Source organism: Sturnus vulgaris, chromosome 16 (genome assembly GCF_052056855.1).
Source record: "Sturnus vulgaris isolate bStuVul1 chromosome 16, bStuVul1.hap1, whole genome shotgun sequence".
In the NCBI taxonomy this organism is placed as follows: domain Eukaryota; kingdom Metazoa; phylum Chordata; class Aves; order Passeriformes; family Sturnidae; genus Sturnus; species Sturnus vulgaris.
In genome coordinates, this window is record NC_142258.1 from 13,401,981 (window position 1) to 13,420,469 (window position 18,489).

An 18,489-nucleotide genomic window follows, 5' to 3' on the forward strand; every position below is an offset into this window, starting at 1 on the left:
CTGTGATGAATGTCACTGAAACCAAACCCCTCCAATGAGATTTGCCTCTTTAGGCTTCCAAGCAGACACAGATGTGGGCAGGGTAGCATTTCATGGTGTCAATATCCAGACCAAGCCACTCAGAGTGTCCCAGCTGCCCATTCTGTCCACTTGCAGCCAATTTCCCCTAAAGTTATTTGCACCCTAGGAATTAGTTCAAAGCCCCATTTCTGCCACCTGCCCCATACCTGAAGCCAATTCTTGCGCTGTATCTTGCTTGGGGCAGTCTGAGTGCTGTGTTCTGGCACTAGCTGGGCACTCTCTTCTAGCTGGGCTGCTTCTTCAGCAGGGACACACCAGGATTAGAAGACAGGAGAGAAAAAGCAGAAATATAATATTAGACAATTAGCAGACACCTTTGTTCATGGGTTTGTGGGTTTTGTTTTCCCCCAGAGGACAGAAGAGTAAACTTGACACATGAATGGAATCAACAGTTGCAAAGACATCCCACATCAGATCCTGGCCAGTTCTAGCAGCAGGAGTCTTGAACCTCTTCAGGGACAGTTAGCATCAAGTGTTTTTAAGAGAATAAATTCTTTTAAGATACAATAGCTTAACAGCAGGGGAAGCCCCACCTTTTTTGATATGAAAATACAGAAATATATTCTAGAACAGGGGTACACATCACTCTGACCCCCATTTGGGTAGAAAGTAACCTGTCTGAGGAAGCCAACTGAGCCTAGAACCCAACTACTAAAGGCAGACTGGCAGAGAAGGATTCTTCACGTATAAGCTATAAATGAAGGACAACCAACCATTATCCTTCATTTTTAAGGCAAGGAAGAGTTGGTTCAGGAACTTCTGCAAAAAATCTCTGTATGGTCAAGGAGAACTAAGGGTCTGTGTGCTGGAAATGGTCCCAGCTTAGAATGGAACAATGGATTTTTGAGAAGGTGCTTTGATTGAGAGAAAGAGACAAACAACTTGCAGGTCACATCAGCATCCTCAATGGAACAAAGGCATCACCAACACTCTCAGTAGCATCCTAAATAAAGGCATCTCATTTCCTATGGCCAAGACAGATTTACAGCTTCCATTTCATCTCAGTGGAGAAAAACAGCTGATGCAAAACCTTTTTTCTTTAAGCCATAATTTAATGGTCACCCTAAGGCTGCAGGAACTGGCACTACCAATAAAAGAAGCTATTGTCCTACAAAGGTCAGAGAATCACAGAAAGATTTCATTTGGAAGGAACCTCTGGGGGTCACCAAGTCCAGCTTTCCACTCAAAGCTGGGCTTACTTCAGAATCAGATCAGGTTGCTCTTTACAGCTCTCAATCCCATATTTTCTTTTTTGGAGGTTGGACAACCCTACATGCACCTGTGCAGTGACCTGCTCAGAGAATTGATATGGCAAGCTTTGACTGTGGGAAAACATAAAAGATTCCTTCTAGCTACAGGCCCTTGGGCAATCTGGTTCACCAGGAGACTGCACAAAAGCTGGTCCCAGCACACAGGAGGGAACAGACCCAGGGTAGGACCATCCTGGGGGAACAGTGTTTGCTCATGTCCATTTGGAAGGATCACAGCATTGCAGGATGTTGTTCTATTGCTCTAGCACAAAGTTTGGAGTCTCAGAGGCCCAAAACAGGACTAAACACAGAGAGGAAGAAGGATGGACTGCTCCAAGGAGGAGAAACAGCCCTTCCAAGCAGAGCTCCTGCTACTCCAGCAGGCTATTCCCAAGGAACACCAGAAATCCTTTGAGCCAGCACTGGTGCTGATTGCTCTGCTGGCACGGAGGGTGAAGTGTCTTCAGCTTACACTGTGAGAAGCAAGGCTAGATTCAGTCAGTGCTTTGGGAGAGACTGGAAACACCTTTCCCTTGCACTCTCTGAGAATCCACCTCTCAAAGCAACTGCCCAGCAGCCCCTCAAGTGTGCTGCAAATGTCAGTAGGAAAGGGGGAGATGGCAGGACTGATGCTACACTGCTGAGAACTTCATCCTCAGAACTGCTTGAATGTCTGAAGAGACTCTCTTCAAGTCATGGAGTGACAGGACAAGAGGGAATGGCTTCCCATTGCCAGAGAGCAGGGTTAGATTGGATATTAGGAAAAAAATGTTCCCTGGGAGGGTGGGCAGGCCCTGGCACAGGGTGCCCAGAGAAGCTGTGGCTGCCCCTGGATCCCTGGCAGTGTCCAAGGCCAGGCTGGACGGGGCTTGGAGCAGCCTGGGACAGGGGAAGGTGTCCCTGCCCATGGCAGAAGGTGGAACAAAATGAGTTTTAAGGTCCCTCCCAGTTATGTGATTCCTTGATTCTACTTAGTGATGGATTCACATGACCAGGTCTTTCTAAGCCAGGAAAAACAGTAATTGAAACCCCAGGCAGAAGCTGATGCAGCTGAGCAAGTCATCTGTGCAACAAACATTACTTTGGAACAAAAATATCCTTCCCATGGGATGGATGGGATGTGAATACCAACCAGTACCTGTTTGGGCACACAGAACAGCTCCAGTGGTGTCATTCCCTCAGATTTGTCAGTGCCTATTTGACTGGACTGAGAAGTACATCCTCCAAATATTAATCCTGATCCAAGGAGACCCCACACTACCCTCAAACCACATATTTGTGACCACACAGATATTCACTGGAACAACACACAGAGTTGTGAAACCATGTGTGGGTTACAGACCCAAAGAAATGCCAGCACACCTAGAGCCCAGCTTCACTCCCCTCCAACCCATCATTTACTTTAATTCATTACCAATCCTAAGCATACAAACTTTATCAATCACTATTATCAGTAATTACTCCTAGGGAACACAAAGAAAACAGTCCTGACAAATAAATTTATGACGACACTTTCAGGAATCAGAAAGAGGGATTTATGCCCGTTCTGGATTATTAAGTACCACCCATTCCTAATTTTTCAGGGACAACTAATCCTATAGATGGATGCTTTAAAAGTAATAAATGATGCAATAACTCTCATGGGAGATGGATAGGGAAGAAAACTCAGTGCTGTATCTCAGCTAGGAATCATTCCTGTAAGTAAAATCATATTCAATCATTGAGAAGAAATGCCTAAAAATGAAAGACACCACAAAATTGCTAAAGTAGAACCCCCAGGCAAGAAGCTCATACAGGGCAGCAGTGAATCCCATTCTGGACTCCAGTGGCAAAACCAAATGGAAGAGGAAAAACGACAGGATGATGGCTCAGCTGGTAGCTTTCACTGCAGCTTTATGTGTTTAAAACAACACCACTGGTGAGTTAAGAAACAGCAAAACACTGAGTTATCTTCTGCAGAGCTGCTGCTACAGTCTCTGATTGATGGAGTTGAGGAAAGGAACAGAGACTGCAACTGGAGTCTTCAGAGATCCCTAAGATATGTATTCTACTTTGGCTGAAGCAAATGTCTCTAAGGGACCATAAAGAATTTTAGTTAAGCTAAGACCTAACAACTGCACAGCAGAACTTTAAGAAGGAATTTCCCTTGACAGAGTTGCACTAGAGCTGCTGCCACAATATCTCTTCACAATTTTTGGAGCAAAAAGTCCAAAACATTGATTTACACCCTCTTTAGCTACCTGAAGATGTATCTGTGTGAAAGAGCATCCAATTTCCACCATTTCCCAGTACCCAAGAACATGAGCATTTTTACATCGTTGCACACAAGGTTTCACTTTCACAGAGAACAGTGGAGCCAGGTGACAAGCTGATTCCTCATCACCATCACACACAACCTGCAGGAAATCACACAAGCTGAACACACCTCAGCCTGCAAACAAGAAGTATGTGCCCAGTGTAGCAGGAAAACAAATGAAGGAGATGAAGTTAGAGCCATGGTTGGAAAAGTTATTGAAGGAAAAGTTGGTTTCCAGTATCATTAAGATTAATAAACTTTCAGTCAAGAAATTACCATACTAGGCAACTTCTTTAACTCTTTGTCTTCATTTTTGGGTGAAACTTAAGCTTAAGCAGGCTACCACACATTAAAAAATCACTCTCAGGTTGTAGCAAGTGTGAATATAACTGACTAAGGCTGGTAAACTGCTTTACACAGGGATTTAGTAAAATCAACTTTCTTTTCATTATGCTAAATAGATTAGAAGGCCAGCAAGCTCATACTTTATACTTTCATGCATGCAAAATTATTCCTGTCACTGCACTGCTCTTGATGACAGACAGACTTAAATTAGAAACAAAATACCCATTTTTCCATAAAGCCAGCTAATCACTGGGGAAAAATGGTCGATTTTCTTCACTTCAAATATTTAAATAAAGATTAGCTATCTTTTTAAGACAACTATTATAGCTTAAACATAATTTATGAGCTTAATGAAGCTATTAGTGGATATAATTTGATTACAGTCTATGTCATCAAATGTCATTTGTCCTCAGGACACAAGACTTGGATAACACTGAAGTCCATCAGATCTTAAATCCTCTTAATGGTGTTATGTGTCAAAGGTATACCATTATTTTCCACTGACAATTTATACACATTTCTAATCTTCTACTTTTAGTTAGAACTGTTTAACAAATGAAGAGGGTAGTTAAATGTTAGGATTAAAGAGGGATGGAATGAAAAATGGATAGGGTATTGCAGAGACTATTCCTTACACACAAGCAGCTCAAGCACTCTGATTTCCATGGAATTTCATGCCCCAGGCTCCAGTGGTGCTGTCCCTGCATCACAGTGACCTGTCTGCCAGGCTGCCCTGGCACTCACCCTTTGTCCTGGGGGGCTGGGATCTGTTTCTCAGGCAGCTGTTTGGGGTGATTTTCCTGCGGTATTTTCTCAGCTCAGAGTTAGCTCCATTCACATACAGAGAAAATCCTTTTTCCAGCTGCTCCAGTCGGATTTGCATGGGATCTTTTCTTTTTAACCGCTCCTGCAGCCTGAAGGAGAAAGGCCAATAATTCATCCTTGCACTGTGCATACACTGATGGTCAGATCATCAAGAAATACAACAACACATCATGCCACAAAGCTGAAAAATATGTTCCCAGTTCAAGGAAACCTTTGAGAATACACCTTCCAGGGTCTGTTCCTGTTCTGTAACGTGTGTATCAGCACCCACATGCTGTGACAGATGAAATTTGACCAAGCTTTTCTGAGGTTTTTTTATGTTATTTTTTCCATTTGGTAATTTGCATATTTAACCTTTCTTCTTAAGAATTTTAAAGAATTTCACTTAGAATTTCAAAAAGCTTAAAAACTCTTGGCCTTTTTTCAAGAATAAAAAAAGATGATTTGTGTTTCAAAACTGGAGGTGGAAAGCCCCCAGCCAACACTACAGTTAGAGATACTAGAAAATTAAATGCTGGTTAAAATAATATCAAAATAATGCCCTTCCATGGCCTCAGTGAAGCAGCTGCTCTCCCTCTTCCAACTCTCATCTTCTCTCCTTTCACCATGGCTTATACCCAGGCCATGCTAATTCCTTTGGTGAGGTGACATGCAGGCCAGGAGGTTGGCATCATGTGGGTGACAATTTGTGCATTCCCCTGCACCACCTGGTTTCCCTCTGACTCCAGGATGGGTCAATCCACCAGCCAAAGCCCCCCACGTGTCTGTGCTGTGACACAAGCAACCATTTCCCAAGAGCATGTCCCCAGCAGTCAGAGCTCTGATACCAAGGATGCAAGTTGGTTTAACCATTAAATAAACTGTTTTTATCCTTTTCTAAAACTGCTTCAGCATATTATATAGGAAAGAAACATGTGGTCACAAAAATTGTCTTGTCTTTTAACATAATTGTGACATTCAAGGTCTTTTTACCAAACCATTTTGTTATAGAATTTGATTAGAAATCTTATGACTTGTGTTAAAGGAAGGAATCTAGCAAGAAAGTTCTGGAGACTCTTTTAAATTAAGTTATGAAGTTCATCTGTCCAGGGTATAGTGATAAAAACACATGAACAAAGAGGAAAAGAAATGTTTGAAACTTGACTGAAAAACACTAAAGTTTGCAAAGGCAACCTGGCTTTCCTCATTTCCCACTTTTCTGTATTTCTGACAACATAATTGTGCCTCATAATTACATCTTCACACAATGTGAGCTGCCAGTTCTGAATCTACAACCTCTTGATGTACAAACAAAAATCTTCCCCGTCAGCTGTGGAAAAAGTTAATATTTTATTAATAAATGTATTTATATTTTAAATGCTGAAGAAACGTGATCTCCTCTAGAAATAAGAAGTTTTAGCAAACAAAGGGAAGAAGAAACACCTGAATGTTTTAAGGCACAGGAAGTCAGACTTTGCATCACAGCTGCTGATATTTGATACAATACAACAAATATTTCATCCCCAAAGTGGTAACAAATGCGAATCTTACCGGTTTCTCTGCTGAAGGGATATTAAATATTCGTCATGTTTTTCATCAAAGTCAGTCACCATGTCTTAAAATAAACCTGAAATGAGAATATAATGGTCACACTGAATGATTTATTATGGAGTACCACTGGTTTTGCACCCTCAATAGATGAGAAGGCAATAAACTGAAAAACATTCCTCCTTCAACCAGGCATAAAGCTGTCAGGGCTGTAAATAAAGCTCCCAAAGAACAGAGGAAACAGTAGTTGTTTTACTCATTTTGCAGAACCCCTTACAATCCACTGAAGAACCAAAGAACTCTAAAAGTAGAAGGCATATGCTGTAACAACTTTATAATGCCAGCCCTGGCAAGCAAGACAACCCCGGGGCACAGCTGAGAGCTGTGCCCAAAGCGCAGCTGTGGAAGGAATTCTCTGAGCTCCTACTACTCCTTAGGTCAGGGCATCCTACAGCTTCTTGGCTACTGAGGCTGTACAGATTTGAAGTGTTTAATTAAAGATTTTACCTGGCTTGCCATTCAGGAAACCTGAATTTTTCCAGCAATCCTCACCACGTCGCTGCCACAGGCTGTGCCGGGCTGTGCTCTCACACTCTCAGAAGTTTCAATGTGCCACCAGCACGTTTCGGTGAGCTCTGTGCCAAAGACACAACCGCGTGTTTTGTCCCTTACAGACCGCAGGGCAGCTCTGCCACAGCCTGGACCCGGCCCGAGGCACGGCTGGGACCCGGCCCCGCAGATGGACACGGACCCGGGACAGACACCCGGGACAGAGCCCGGGACACAGCTCCAGAGGACACGGACCCGGGATAGACACCTGGGACAGAGCCCTGGACACAGCTCCAGAGGACACGGACCCGGGATAGACACCTGGGACAGAACTCCAGATGGACATGAACCTGGGACAGAGCACCGGACACAGCTCCAGATGGACATGGACAGACCCCTGGACACAGCCCCAGATCAACAAGGACCCGGGACAGACCCCCGGGACAGCCCCAGATGGACACGGACCCGGGACAGACATCCGGAACAGACACCTGGACACAGCTCTAGATGGTCACGGACCGGGACAGAGCCCCAGAGGACAATAACCCCAGACTGAGCCCCCAGATGGACACGGACCCGGGACGGACACTGACCCCCGGAGAGAGCTGCCGGACGGATACGGACCGGGGAAAGAGATCCCGGACGGACGCAGATCCCGGGGCAGAGTCCCCGGACGCGAACCCTGGGCAGACACGGATCCCGGGCAGACACAGCCCCGGCAGCACGGGCCGGGCCGGGCCGGGCCTGTTGCTCGGTCTCCCTGGCGACGGTCGCGCCGCCGCCGCCGTCAGTTCCTGCGCGCCGCGGGCCCGGAAGCGGCGGCGGGGATGGAGGCCATGGAGCCGCTGTGGGCCCTGCTGGACGAGGTGGCCCTGGAGGGGCTGGACGGCATCACCGCGGCCGCGCTCTGGCAGCGCCTGGCCGCCCGCTCGCCGCCCTTCCCGCTGCCGCTGGAGCCCGACACGCAGCAGCTGCTCTGGGCCGCGCTCAGCGCCCAGCCCGACGTGCGCTTCTACCTCCTGCCCCGGCCGCGCCCGCCGCTCCGCCTGCACGACCGGTGAGGGCAGCGACCGGCCGGCCCCGGCCCCTCCTGCCGGAGAACCCGCGCCTGGTTACTGGGCGAAACGTGGGCTTGGTGGCCGGGCTAAACCCGGCCCGATTACCAGGCTAGACCGGGCCAGGTTGAGGGGCTAAACCCGGCCCGATTACCAGGCTAGACCCGGCCAGGTTGAGGGGCTAAACCCGGCCCGATTACCAAGCTAGACCCGGCCAGGTTGAGGTTCTAAACCCGGACTCATTGCCGGCTAAACCCGGCCCGGGTGCCGCCTGCCCGTTCTCGCCCAGGCTTTGCTGCAGGGCCCTTCGGCAGCCGCTGACAGCAGGCAGGGCAGAGCGTGGCTCTGAGCCGCTGTTTAGGTATTGCAAAAGGAATTTTCACTGTTCAGAGGGTCAGGCATTGGAATAGATTGCCCAGGGAGGTGGTGGAGGCACCATGCCTGCAGGTGTTTCAGATTTGGCACTGGGTGATGGGTTTTAGGGGTCACAGTGGTAGTGCTGGTGGATGGCTGGATAATCTTAAAACTCTCTTCCAATTTTGATGCTTCTGTGGTTTATGAGACCTGTATATGAGTCCTGACTTGATTTCCATTCAAATGTCTGCTTCATAATTAGGTACAGACAGATTTTATATGTCTTGGTCAGTAGGGTGGATGTACCACCCTGTCATTTTCCTTAGCTATGAACTATACGTTTTTCTTATTCCCACTACTTTTCTTATTCCCACCATATCTTTGACTTTTCAAAGATTAAATAATGCTCCTTCCTCCTTCTGCCTTCTGCACTCTGCTTGCTGTAAAGGATTGGTCATGCTTGAGTACAGCTCTGCTCTTCGTGTTTTTCCTAGTTCAGAGGTTTCAAAGGAGCTTCATATTTCCAAGATACTTCCTAGAGGTATCAGCATTGTTTGTGGCAATCTTGTATTTCTCCTTGCTTGGTTGAATATTGGCTCTTTGGTTTTATTTCAGATATGAAGAAATAGACCTTGAAACAGGAATATTGGAAACCAAAAGAGATCCTGTTTCTTCAGATGATATTTATCCTATCCACATGATTTTGGATAACAAAGATGGCATACAAGGTTCCTGCCAGTATTTTAAAGAGAGAGTAGATATCACTGATCAAATAAGGAAGAAGGATTTGCAGCCTTGCTATACTTACAAAGAAGCTGTTGAAAAGTGAGTGAAATCCTTATATCTGGCATTAAAATACTTTTAAGTTCTAAATTGTAGTCCTTGCTCAGTTTGTACAGATAACATCGAGAACGGTGTTTGTGAAAAGAAAGGGATTGATCTCTCTGTTTTTATGGAGCCCATTACAATGCATTACTTTTCCTTCTGTTTCTTAGATGGGGAGAGAAATTAGTCATTGTTGCTTCCCAAGAGCAGCGTTACAGAGCTTTAATAGGCTGGGAGGGGGACCCTGACTTGAAACTCCCTGACTTTTCCTACTGCATCCTGGAGCGTTTGGGCCGAGCTCGGTGGCAGGGAGAGCTTCAGAGGGACCTTCACAGTGGGGCTTTCAAGTAAGTTTGTATCTTGCTCTGAGAATTAAATCCAAGGTTGATTTTAAGTGTTCCTGTGAATATTTGAACTTTCGTCTATACTGCAGTGTTTCATTCTTACTACCTGGAGTGCTTGGTTCTGGGAGCCAGTGTGGTAGAACTGTGCTGATCTCATCCTTGAGTCCATTATCCTTCCTGATATTTTCTCAGAGAGCTAAAAATTTTTCTGGTGGGTCAATACACAGGTTTCTAATTTGTGAAAGTTCTTGCTTTTTCTAAATAACTTTTTCTTCAAATTTGGGATGGAAGAATGATTTTCATTTCCTTTTCTAAATTGCTGTCTAAGTATCTTACCAAATTCTGAAGGGATTCTTGGATGGTCACCTTTTGTCCACAGCATTTCCCCGTGTGACATCTCCTCCGCTGAGTGGGAGCCTGAGTTACCAGCTCCCAAATTCCATGTATTTTGCTGATGGAGGAGCACTACACACCTTCTTAGAGAACTTCTGGATTTGTCCTGAAGTTCTGGAGACTATCAGCATTGCTCCAAGGATTCACTGCTTATAGGACACGAGTGGGTTGTAGCTTGTACGCTACCTGGCATTGGTTTTTTGCCACTTAAGGAGTTCTTGTAGGTAACTAGGCTGATGGGGACAGAGGGAAAGACCTTTATGGATGCTTTTCTGTCAGTTTGGTGGCCCAAGCCAGCTCACCAAGGAGGGAAGTGAATCCCAGATCTCTTCCAAGGAGGGCAGTGACTGCAACACAGCCACGAGTTAAAAAGAGGGGATGGAAAAGAACATGGAGATACAATGCTGATTTAACCCCCTCATCAAACCACATGACACTCTGTGCCTAAAGGCTCTAGGTCAAAGTCAGAGGTATTTCTCTGTTTAATCGGATTAACTATGAAAATAAATTTCCCAGTTTTTTGTAATTGTGGCACTTCCTAACTTTGAGTTTCGAGTCAGTTTGAAAATTAGCACGTGTCACTAAGGCTACAGGTAATGTAGGTAAAGTGTTCTGGCTACTGGTTAATTAGAATTTGTTTGCAGAAGTTCCTATTCCTATAGTTATCTTGCCATCTTTTCTTTAGAGTGGATGCTGGAAAGCTTCATTATCACAGGAGAGTACTGGACAGGAGTGGCCTGATAACGATGCAGTCCCACGTCATCCGCCTGCCGAGTGGAGCACAGCAGTACTCCATCCTGCTGCTGCTGACTCGCTTCCATGCTGACAGGTATGGTTTGGGGGTCCCCTGGGTACACTTTGACCTTTTACTGCGATGAGGGATTGTTCTCTTCTCACAGAACCATCAAAGTTTCCTGGAATTGACGCTTTCCAATTTATTAACTCCTCTTCCAAATGTTGGACACTTTAAAACTTGGCTTGGAGCTGTAAACAACAGGTTCTTCTAGTGCCTGTCATCTGCCTACATAAACATAACTCTTCTTTTTGCAGCACTAATCATTCAGTTAATTTTGACTGTTTTCACTTAAACACATTTCTAGTAGATTTTTTGTTTTGTTTTCCTGTCTTGTTTATGATTAGAACTTGTGCTTCTGTGGGTTGCCAGTGAAATAACAGCTTGGGCTTAGTCATTGTTTCCTCACTGAGGTCTTTTCTTAGAGACAAATTATCTCATGTGCTATTCACAGGAGGAAAAGAAAATTAGAATTCCTAAACCAATCTGAGAACACTTAGCATACTTTCTCTAGTGACTGACAGTTTCTAAAGCTACAACTCACGTTTATGAAGTTACATGCAAACTTACATGTAAAATAATTCTCTTTTTTGGTTAGGAGGAGCAAATATGATATTCTGATGGAGAAGCTCTCAAGTATGCTAAGTGCTCGTTCAAACCAGATGGAAACATTAGGAAACTTGAGGGAAGAATTGGTGAGATTCATTACTCTTTCAAATTCTCACTCACTAGAATCTAGATGCTGAGTATCAAAGGCACTCAGTCATACTACCTGCTTCTAAAGTTGAACAAAATTTTGGGCTAGGATATCAAAAGAAGGATCTTAAAAACCTACCAGATGGAGCTGGTGGTGTTTATCATAGGGAAGCAGTTCTTTTCCAACCACAGCCTCAGAAATATTTTGTCACTGGATGTCATCATGCACTTCTTACTTTCCCACTGCTGCTGTTTGTGTGGATGGCAGAGCTGGAGGGTTACAACACACTCAGGAACATCTCAGGTTCTGCACTAAAAGGCTTTTAAGTTTCTTGAGATACCCTACCCCAAAATACTGTGTTGTAAGAAGAGGTGATATGAATGCCTTTGATACCAGCAGCAGGTGAAGCTTTTGGGCTGCAGTGACTTTTGCTGTTTCTCTTTGCATCAGGGCCTTTGTGAGAGAACCTTCAAACGTCTCTATCAGTACATGATGAATGCTGGCCTGGCCAAGGTCGTGTCTGTCCCCTTGCAAGACATGAACCCCAGTGGGGGACCCTACAAGACAAAGAAAGGTGACTGGAACAATGGTTTTTCTCTCTTTTTGTGTGATTACATTGATGCCATTCTATCTGAGCTTCATATCTTTCATTTATGAAAAGAGGTGTAAGTAAAAAACCTTTCCATGCAATTATGTAGATAAATGTGCTACTAAAGTTAAGATGCTGCACCCCACTTGAATTAAGCATTTGTTACAGATTTTTAAGGAATGAATGTCATCAAGTTTGTTGGATATCAGTGTAAGCTTTGATCTTGGGACCTGATGAGACTCAGGCTCAACCCAATAGAGAGTAGGAACAAGGCAGTCTGCTGACCTTTCAGGTTGAAGTTAAATGATAAGTCAGTGAACTTGACAAAAAGATGCAAAAAGTTATGTTGAAAAGAAGGCTCATTATGAAATAAGTTAAAAACTAGACCATTCTATGACTTTTCCTGAAAGCCATGAGAGTGCAAAGCTTCTCTAAAAAGTTTCCTATCAAATTATGGAAGTAAGGTCTTACAGCACTTGGAATTCACAGAAAACAGAATATTCTGAGTTTGAAGGGACCTCCAAGGACCATTGAGCCCAACTCTTAAGTGAAAGGCTTTTACAGGGGTCAAACCCACACCCTTGGCATTAATAGTTCTCACCAGCTGAGCTGATAGCAGGGTTGAGGTAAGTGAGATACTCAAAAACTGCTATCCAAAAAAGCCACAGTCTGCTGAGGGGAGGTTTAATGCATAACCAGCTTTGAATGCCAAATTAACCAATTTAATTGGTTCACAAGAACTGCTGATGACTTCCAAACATGTAGTGGAAAGGCAAAGAAGAGCAGGACTGCATGAGGAAAGGGAACCAAAGAAAGCAGCTGTTCTCAGAAAAAGATCCAGATAAAACCTGCATGGGGAAAAAAGTACAAGAAATAATAATGGAAAGTATGAGGAAGGATAGTCCCACCAATGGAATTAATGCAATTTCTGAAGGAAATCTAAACTAAATCCTTAATCACAGAAAATCCTAAGAGGCAGATTTGCAGGGTTAAAAAGAAAATAGTTCTGAAAGATGAACAGTGTCTATTTTAGAGATATAATAAGCTGTTTGTGAGAAAAAGAACATAAATCTGATATGAACTAAACATTGTAAATTCCATAGTGTTTGTGAATAGGAGAGATCTTAAAGGAGCAAGTGAAAGAGCTAATAAAACCATGAAAAATTCCAGAAGGCAAAAAAGAGTGCTGATTACGTGGAGTTGGATTAAGGCTTTTGATAAGACAAATTCCTTCAAATCTTTTAAGTCTGGGGAAGGGAAATTCTCTGTAAGGATAGTGTATTCTGAAGAAAGGGAAGCAGAGGCAAAAGTAGGTACAGCACCAAGCATGGCTGAGAGAGAAATGGCCCAGGTCTTTCAGGGTGTTCTAATGAGCTGCAGACACTAGGAAATAAAACCCAAAAGACTAGACAGCACTCCTAAAAAACAGTTTATAGGCAGTAGTAAAAGCATTTAAATTCCAATTAAGGTATTTACTTAGAAGACAAGAAAATACAAGTCCATTTATAAACCTGGTGGCAGCCCCCAAGGCAGTGGTGTTTTATGCTCTGTCAGAGATTGGCAGAACAGCAGCTGCATTTACTGCTTAAGTTTGTTGGGAAAAATGCCACTTGATGAATCTTTCACTTGAATGATAATTCCATCTTACAGATGTAAAAGCTGAAAATCCACAAAAACGCTAGGTATTAAAGGAGGATGAATTAATAGTAGCTGGTTTTCAGTAGAGATCAAGATAGTTTAATCTCTGGAGTTATACAGGAAAGAAGATAGAAATATGTGGGACACTGAGGATGAAGCCAGAGCATCTGCTATGGGAAGAACATTATTGGGCAGTAGGAGCTAAAGGAAAAGGCATTGGTTTGTTTTAGGGTTTTTCTTTTCAATGGGGAGTTTTTTTGTTTGTTTTTTCAAATACTGCTTCCAGTGAAAATTAATGTGTTGTAGAAATAAAAAGGATATAATAACAGTGTTTGCAACCCTACCAAAATGTCAGCACTTAAATCCTAAGCAGCATCCTAGGGAAAGGATTCAGCTCGAGGAAAAATAATGGAATCATATGGCCCAGAGCACAGTCACATGCTGAAGTGACTGTGGGTTGATTTTGTGTCAGCTGGGCATCAGCAGCTGCTCAGATATATAAACACAAGATAAAATTCTTCAGCTGAACCCTTAGTGATTCCAAGTAAAGCCTTCAGCTGGCCTTTTCACAGCAGTGTGTAGCAGAGGAGCAGGGGTGGCTGGAGATGTTCTCCCCACTGCTGCAGGATGAGCTGGCTGCTGCTGCAGCAGCTGCTGAACCACTGCAGCTTGCAGTGTCCAGGAACCCAGTTCGAGTTACCACTGGTGTGAAGTGGTCCAGCAGGAGCTCGGTGGCACTGAGGAGAGCAGGATCTCAGCTCTCCTGCAGCCATCTGTCCTCACTCTGTCCTTTGCTGGGAGGTCCCAGTGAGTGCAGAGTTACCACAGCACAGCTGATGGACAGGAACATGCTAAAATCTGGAGTTAAATCATCTACAAGAATCTTGTGGGCAGCAGTGTGTTCTGTCCTAGTAAAAAGGAATGGGTTTATACCCAGTGAGTGATCTCCCAGTCAAATATGTGTTCTCCAGGTGTAATTCTGGGGATCAGCACTTAATCCCTCCACTGATTCATTTATGCTGTGGAAGTTTCTCTGCTGGACAGTCCTTGCATTGGCACAGATGTGAAGGTTTTGGAGCACTCAAAAATTGCCAAATTCATTCAGAGGGAAAAGCTGTTGCAAACCTTTCCTAGAACTACCCAGCTCTCTTTAGTAATTTCTTCCCTCATGCACTGCTACTTCTTTATGTTGCTGAAGGAAATAAAATTGTTGAAAGCTGTGCACACTCCCTGCACTTTGCTAGGAGTTGTTACTAACACTCATTTTTCACAGGGACTGATGTCATGGTCCGTTGCCTTAAACTGCTGAAGGAATTTCGGAAGAAAATGGAAGATTATCATGATGATGATGAAGAGATCATCACAAAAGTTGTTCAGCCTGTGGATATTGTTTGTGAAAGGGATATGCTCACCCAGGCTTATCAGCTAAGTAGGTGATTTAAGACATCTGAAGACTTTTCCCATTACCTCCTTACACTTTGTAGTATAAAAGAAATGTGTATATTGCAGGTGTTTTTACATTCTGGTTGCTTTTGTATCAGAAAGTGTCAATTTTTCATAACAAAATGAGCTTTATGTCCAGATTAGACTGGAGGTGCTGCCACCTGTTTGCCCTTCTGGAAGCTTAGCAACTATTCAGTACCACCCAGCAAAACCAGGATGTTATGATGGGATGAGAAAAGATGAAGCAAACAGTGTTTCTTATTCTCCTGTCTCTTTTCCTTTCCAAATGGAGAAATTAATATCTAACTGTGGAAAGCTGCCAGGGGAAAAAAATCATTCATGCTTCTAATTTGAAGTTGTCACCTCCATACCTCATTCTGCTGGGCACTGCTTCATGTAAAATTGTGGTTTATGATAGTATTTGGCTGAATATTTTATGTGTCTGTAAAAATGTCTTTAGTTAGTGGGGAATCTTAAATTTAATATTCTGGCATATACTGTTGTTTGGGGAAATGTTTATGTTTATATATATATATATATAAAAATTCAGTCACATTGTTTCCCTGAGATTTTTTTGGTTTTGTTTTTCTTTCTGCAACAGTTGAAAGTAGAGGAACCAAAGGTATTTCTCAGGCAGAACTTCGCCTGGCTATGAATGTGGGGAAGCTGGAAGCCAGGATGCTCTGTCGTCTTCTGGAGAGGTACAAGGTTGTCAAGGTAATGCTAAAATAAAATAATTCAGATACTTAATTTTGGTAACTCTGGGAATAACATTGTTAACATCAAACATTAAAAACATCAGAGATTTGAGAATGACAGTGGGAGAGTCCTGGTAAGATTGAAAAGACAATTAATTCAGTTGAGTAAAAGGTGTGTGAGGCAAGGGTTCAGTATAAGATTTGCAACCTGCTGTAATCAGAGCACTGAAGGTTCTTCTCAAGGACCCTCTGTCCATGTAAAATCATTAATCTACTTGCCTTTTAAAAATACCAGGAAATTCTAAACAAAACAATTACTTCTCTAGGAGTTATGATGATTGAGCTTCTTATTTCCAGATATTTCAATGGGTTTTTATTTCAACAGACATGTCTTGCATGCACCCAACAGTCCCTTTCCACAAAGGCAGGATAATTGCCATCTTCCCTCAATGGGGAATCTTCTTAGAAAAATCTTGTCATTCAATGAAAAGTTCTGTAGAGTTAAAAACAAACTACATAAACCATTGGAATATCTATACATGTTTTTTCCTGGTCAGCTGTGAAAATGAATCTTCCCTCATTAACTGGTGGAGTGTGTGAGTTTGTAGATCCTTGAAAGCTCCTGTTGGAGCAGACAGGGCAGCAGCACTTCCACTGAAGTCTGAGTCACTCAGAGAGCTGCAGTGCCCTTATTTCACAAACATTTCTGTTCTGAAAAAAATTGATTTCCACTCTGAATACACACTGTTTGTTCTTCCTCAGACTTTTCTCCATCCCACATACCGTAGGAGTTTCATTCGAATACCCTGGTAATGCAGATTTGTTTATTTTTCAGGCACAGGATTCCTTTTGATTTCTCTGTGTGAAGGTTAGGGACATTTTGTTACTTAGAAAAAAAGAATAACATGATATCTTTTGATAGGGAGGAGAATAACACTGAGAACATTTTCCAACTGTTGATGCTGGAGAACACTGATAGAATGGAGAAGCAAGGTGGTAAAATAACATTCCAACTGTTTCCTTAGGGTTTTATGGAGGATGAAGGTCGGCAAAGGACAACAAAGTACATTTCCTACATTTTTGCAGAGCAGAGTGATTTAAATCGTCAGTTTGAGAGGGAGAAGGCCAGGAGTGAGCAGTTGGCTACAGTAACTTTGGCTCTGGTGCCAGAAGATTCCCCACATGTGGAAGATGCATCTCCTGGAGAAGAGGAGACCGTGGCCTCAGAGTCTGACAATGAGGAAGAAGGGAAGGACAGGAAGAAGAGAGGAAAAGGTCAAAAGGCCAACTCTGGTTCTCCATCGAAATCAAGTGCCCAAGATGATGTCCATCAGACACCACCAGCCAAAGGTAACTTGTGATTTGGAAATCTGGAGAAAAACCTGCATTTTTCTTATGGATCATTTTATTAAAGAACAAGTAACATGTTATTAGCTTCCATTATGGGTTTTGGCCACATACTTATTTTTAAGCCTATTTGGTTATTTCCCTGCTTCCCTCCAAACTGTTCTGGTTTGGAAAAGCAAGGGTGGCAACCTCTGGAGATTCTCTGGGCTGAAGTGGGGCCTGGGTCTATGTCCCAGTAGTGTTTGTGCTGCCTCTCCTGACCCAATGCCATGTCTCCCCTTTTCCCTGAGCTCACACACTGTGCTCCTTGGATATTTGGGGTTGGGATGACTTGACCCACATCCTTACTCACCTGAGCATTTTGTAACAAAAATGTCTTGTCTCCTGAAGTTAGTTATCCCAGCTTCTTCTTTAGTTACTTGGAACATCTTAGTGTGAAAGCTACCAGCCTTTGGGGGACATATTTAAAAAAAATATATGGTGGGGTTTTTTTTACTTAATTATTTTTACCTATTTAGATGTTCCTACAACTTCTCTGATAAACTCCAATGGAAAAGAGATCTCTTTTTCTATGTAGATTGTCTTTGGAGTAATACTAAATTCTTATTCTGCTTTGAGTCAGAAAAGTTATGTTTCTGGCAGAGCTTGAGAATCTTTGAGCCAGAAACTCTCCTTTCTTCAGACAGCAGTTTCTGGATAAGCCCTTCATGACTTTCCAAGCTGTGAAAAGGTGTCTGCGTGGAGAGAATTATTTGATGACAAAGAGTTCACTTTTTTTTTTAACTTGACTTTTGGAGGCTGAGTGCAGTCTTTCATGGTCAAACCACTGCTTCCAGCAGGGCAGAATATGTGAAAAATGTAGCAGAATGCTTTTGAGTGCAGCTACCTGGGTAAATGGGAGAATGCCTCTTAGAGAGAAAGCTGAACAGGGAGAGCACAACAATTACAAGGGCTTTTTGCTCTCAAACCAGGCTCAAAGCCAACAGCTGTGAAGTCTCAGGGGAAGAAGCAGCCTTCCCCTCAAATTGTTGAAGATCCTGAGGAGCTCCCAGACAACATTTCAGGGGATAGTTCTACTGTGGGAACCCTAAAGGAGGAGTCCAGTGTTTCTACCTGTGCTCATCCCACGGATGAAGATGGAGATGTAGCTGAGGTGGAGGAAGTCAGACTTGAAGATCCTAAGGTGAGACCATATATCTTAATATCTTCTTGTTGGTACACCTGAGCTAAGTTTTGTGCTCTTATAGCAAGACTTAGAACTAGAGTTTTTGTATTTATTTATCAAATTGTTTGGGGGGGTTTAAAATTAATTTCAAAGTACATTCGTATTTTTGGCTGCACTGCGTTGTAGGTGTAAGTGAAAATTTTTCCAGGAGATAGGAGGGTAGATGTCCAAATACAGCTCTGGGTTAGTTCCCTGGTGCTCTCCAAATTCTCTGA

At 43.3% G+C, this 18,489-nt stretch overlaps 2 protein-coding genes across 9 annotated transcripts in view; one reads left to right on the forward strand and one right to left on the reverse strand.

Annotated features, from left to right (window-relative positions):
* The window catches only part of KATNIP (katanin interacting protein), a 55,590-nt gene extending 47,956 nt beyond the window's left edge, over nucleotides 1-7,634 (reverse strand). For 2 of the 7 annotated variants that reach the window (XM_014890978.2, XM_088174531.1), the window contains exons 1-5: nucleotides 7,467-7,617; nucleotides 6,832-6,959; nucleotides 6,328-6,403; nucleotides 4,717-4,886; nucleotides 228-319 (exon numbers count right to left, since the gene is read on the reverse strand). In XM_014890978.2, the coding sequence (XP_014746464.2) occupies nucleotides 228-319; nucleotides 4,717-4,886; nucleotides 6,328-6,389 (324 nt within the window). In that variant the 5' untranslated portion in view covers nucleotides 6,390-6,403; nucleotides 6,832-6,959; nucleotides 7,467-7,617. Of the gene's footprint in view, nucleotides 1-227; nucleotides 320-4,716; nucleotides 4,887-6,327; nucleotides 6,404-6,831; nucleotides 6,960-7,466 lie in introns of all 7 variants that reach the window. The other 5 variants (XM_088174529.1, XM_014890976.2, XM_014890973.2 and 2 more) reach the window with 5 other exon arrangements.
* A 59-nt stretch (nucleotides 7,635-7,693) lies between these two features.
* The window catches only part of GTF3C1 (general transcription factor IIIC subunit 1), a 38,967-nt gene continuing 28,171 nt past the window's right edge, over nucleotides 7,694-18,489 (forward strand). Inside the window, exons 1-10 of one of the 2 annotated variants that reach the window (XM_014890931.2) lie at nucleotides 7,694-7,930; nucleotides 8,898-9,107; nucleotides 9,278-9,454; nucleotides 10,530-10,673; nucleotides 11,236-11,332; nucleotides 11,785-11,908; nucleotides 14,835-14,990; nucleotides 15,606-15,721; nucleotides 16,728-17,052; nucleotides 18,021-18,232. In XM_014890931.2, coding sequence (XP_014746417.2) covers nucleotides 7,701-7,930; nucleotides 8,898-9,107; nucleotides 9,278-9,454; nucleotides 10,530-10,673; nucleotides 11,236-11,332; nucleotides 11,785-11,908; nucleotides 14,835-14,990; nucleotides 15,606-15,721; nucleotides 16,728-17,052; nucleotides 18,021-18,232 — 1,791 coding nt within the window. In that variant the 5' untranslated portion in view covers nucleotides 7,694-7,700. Of the gene's footprint in view, nucleotides 7,931-8,897; nucleotides 9,108-9,277; nucleotides 9,455-10,529; nucleotides 10,674-11,235; nucleotides 11,333-11,784; nucleotides 11,909-14,834; nucleotides 14,991-15,605; nucleotides 15,722-16,727; nucleotides 17,053-18,020; nucleotides 18,233-18,489 lie in introns of those variants that run through there. The other variant, XM_088174532.1, reaches the window with a different exon arrangement.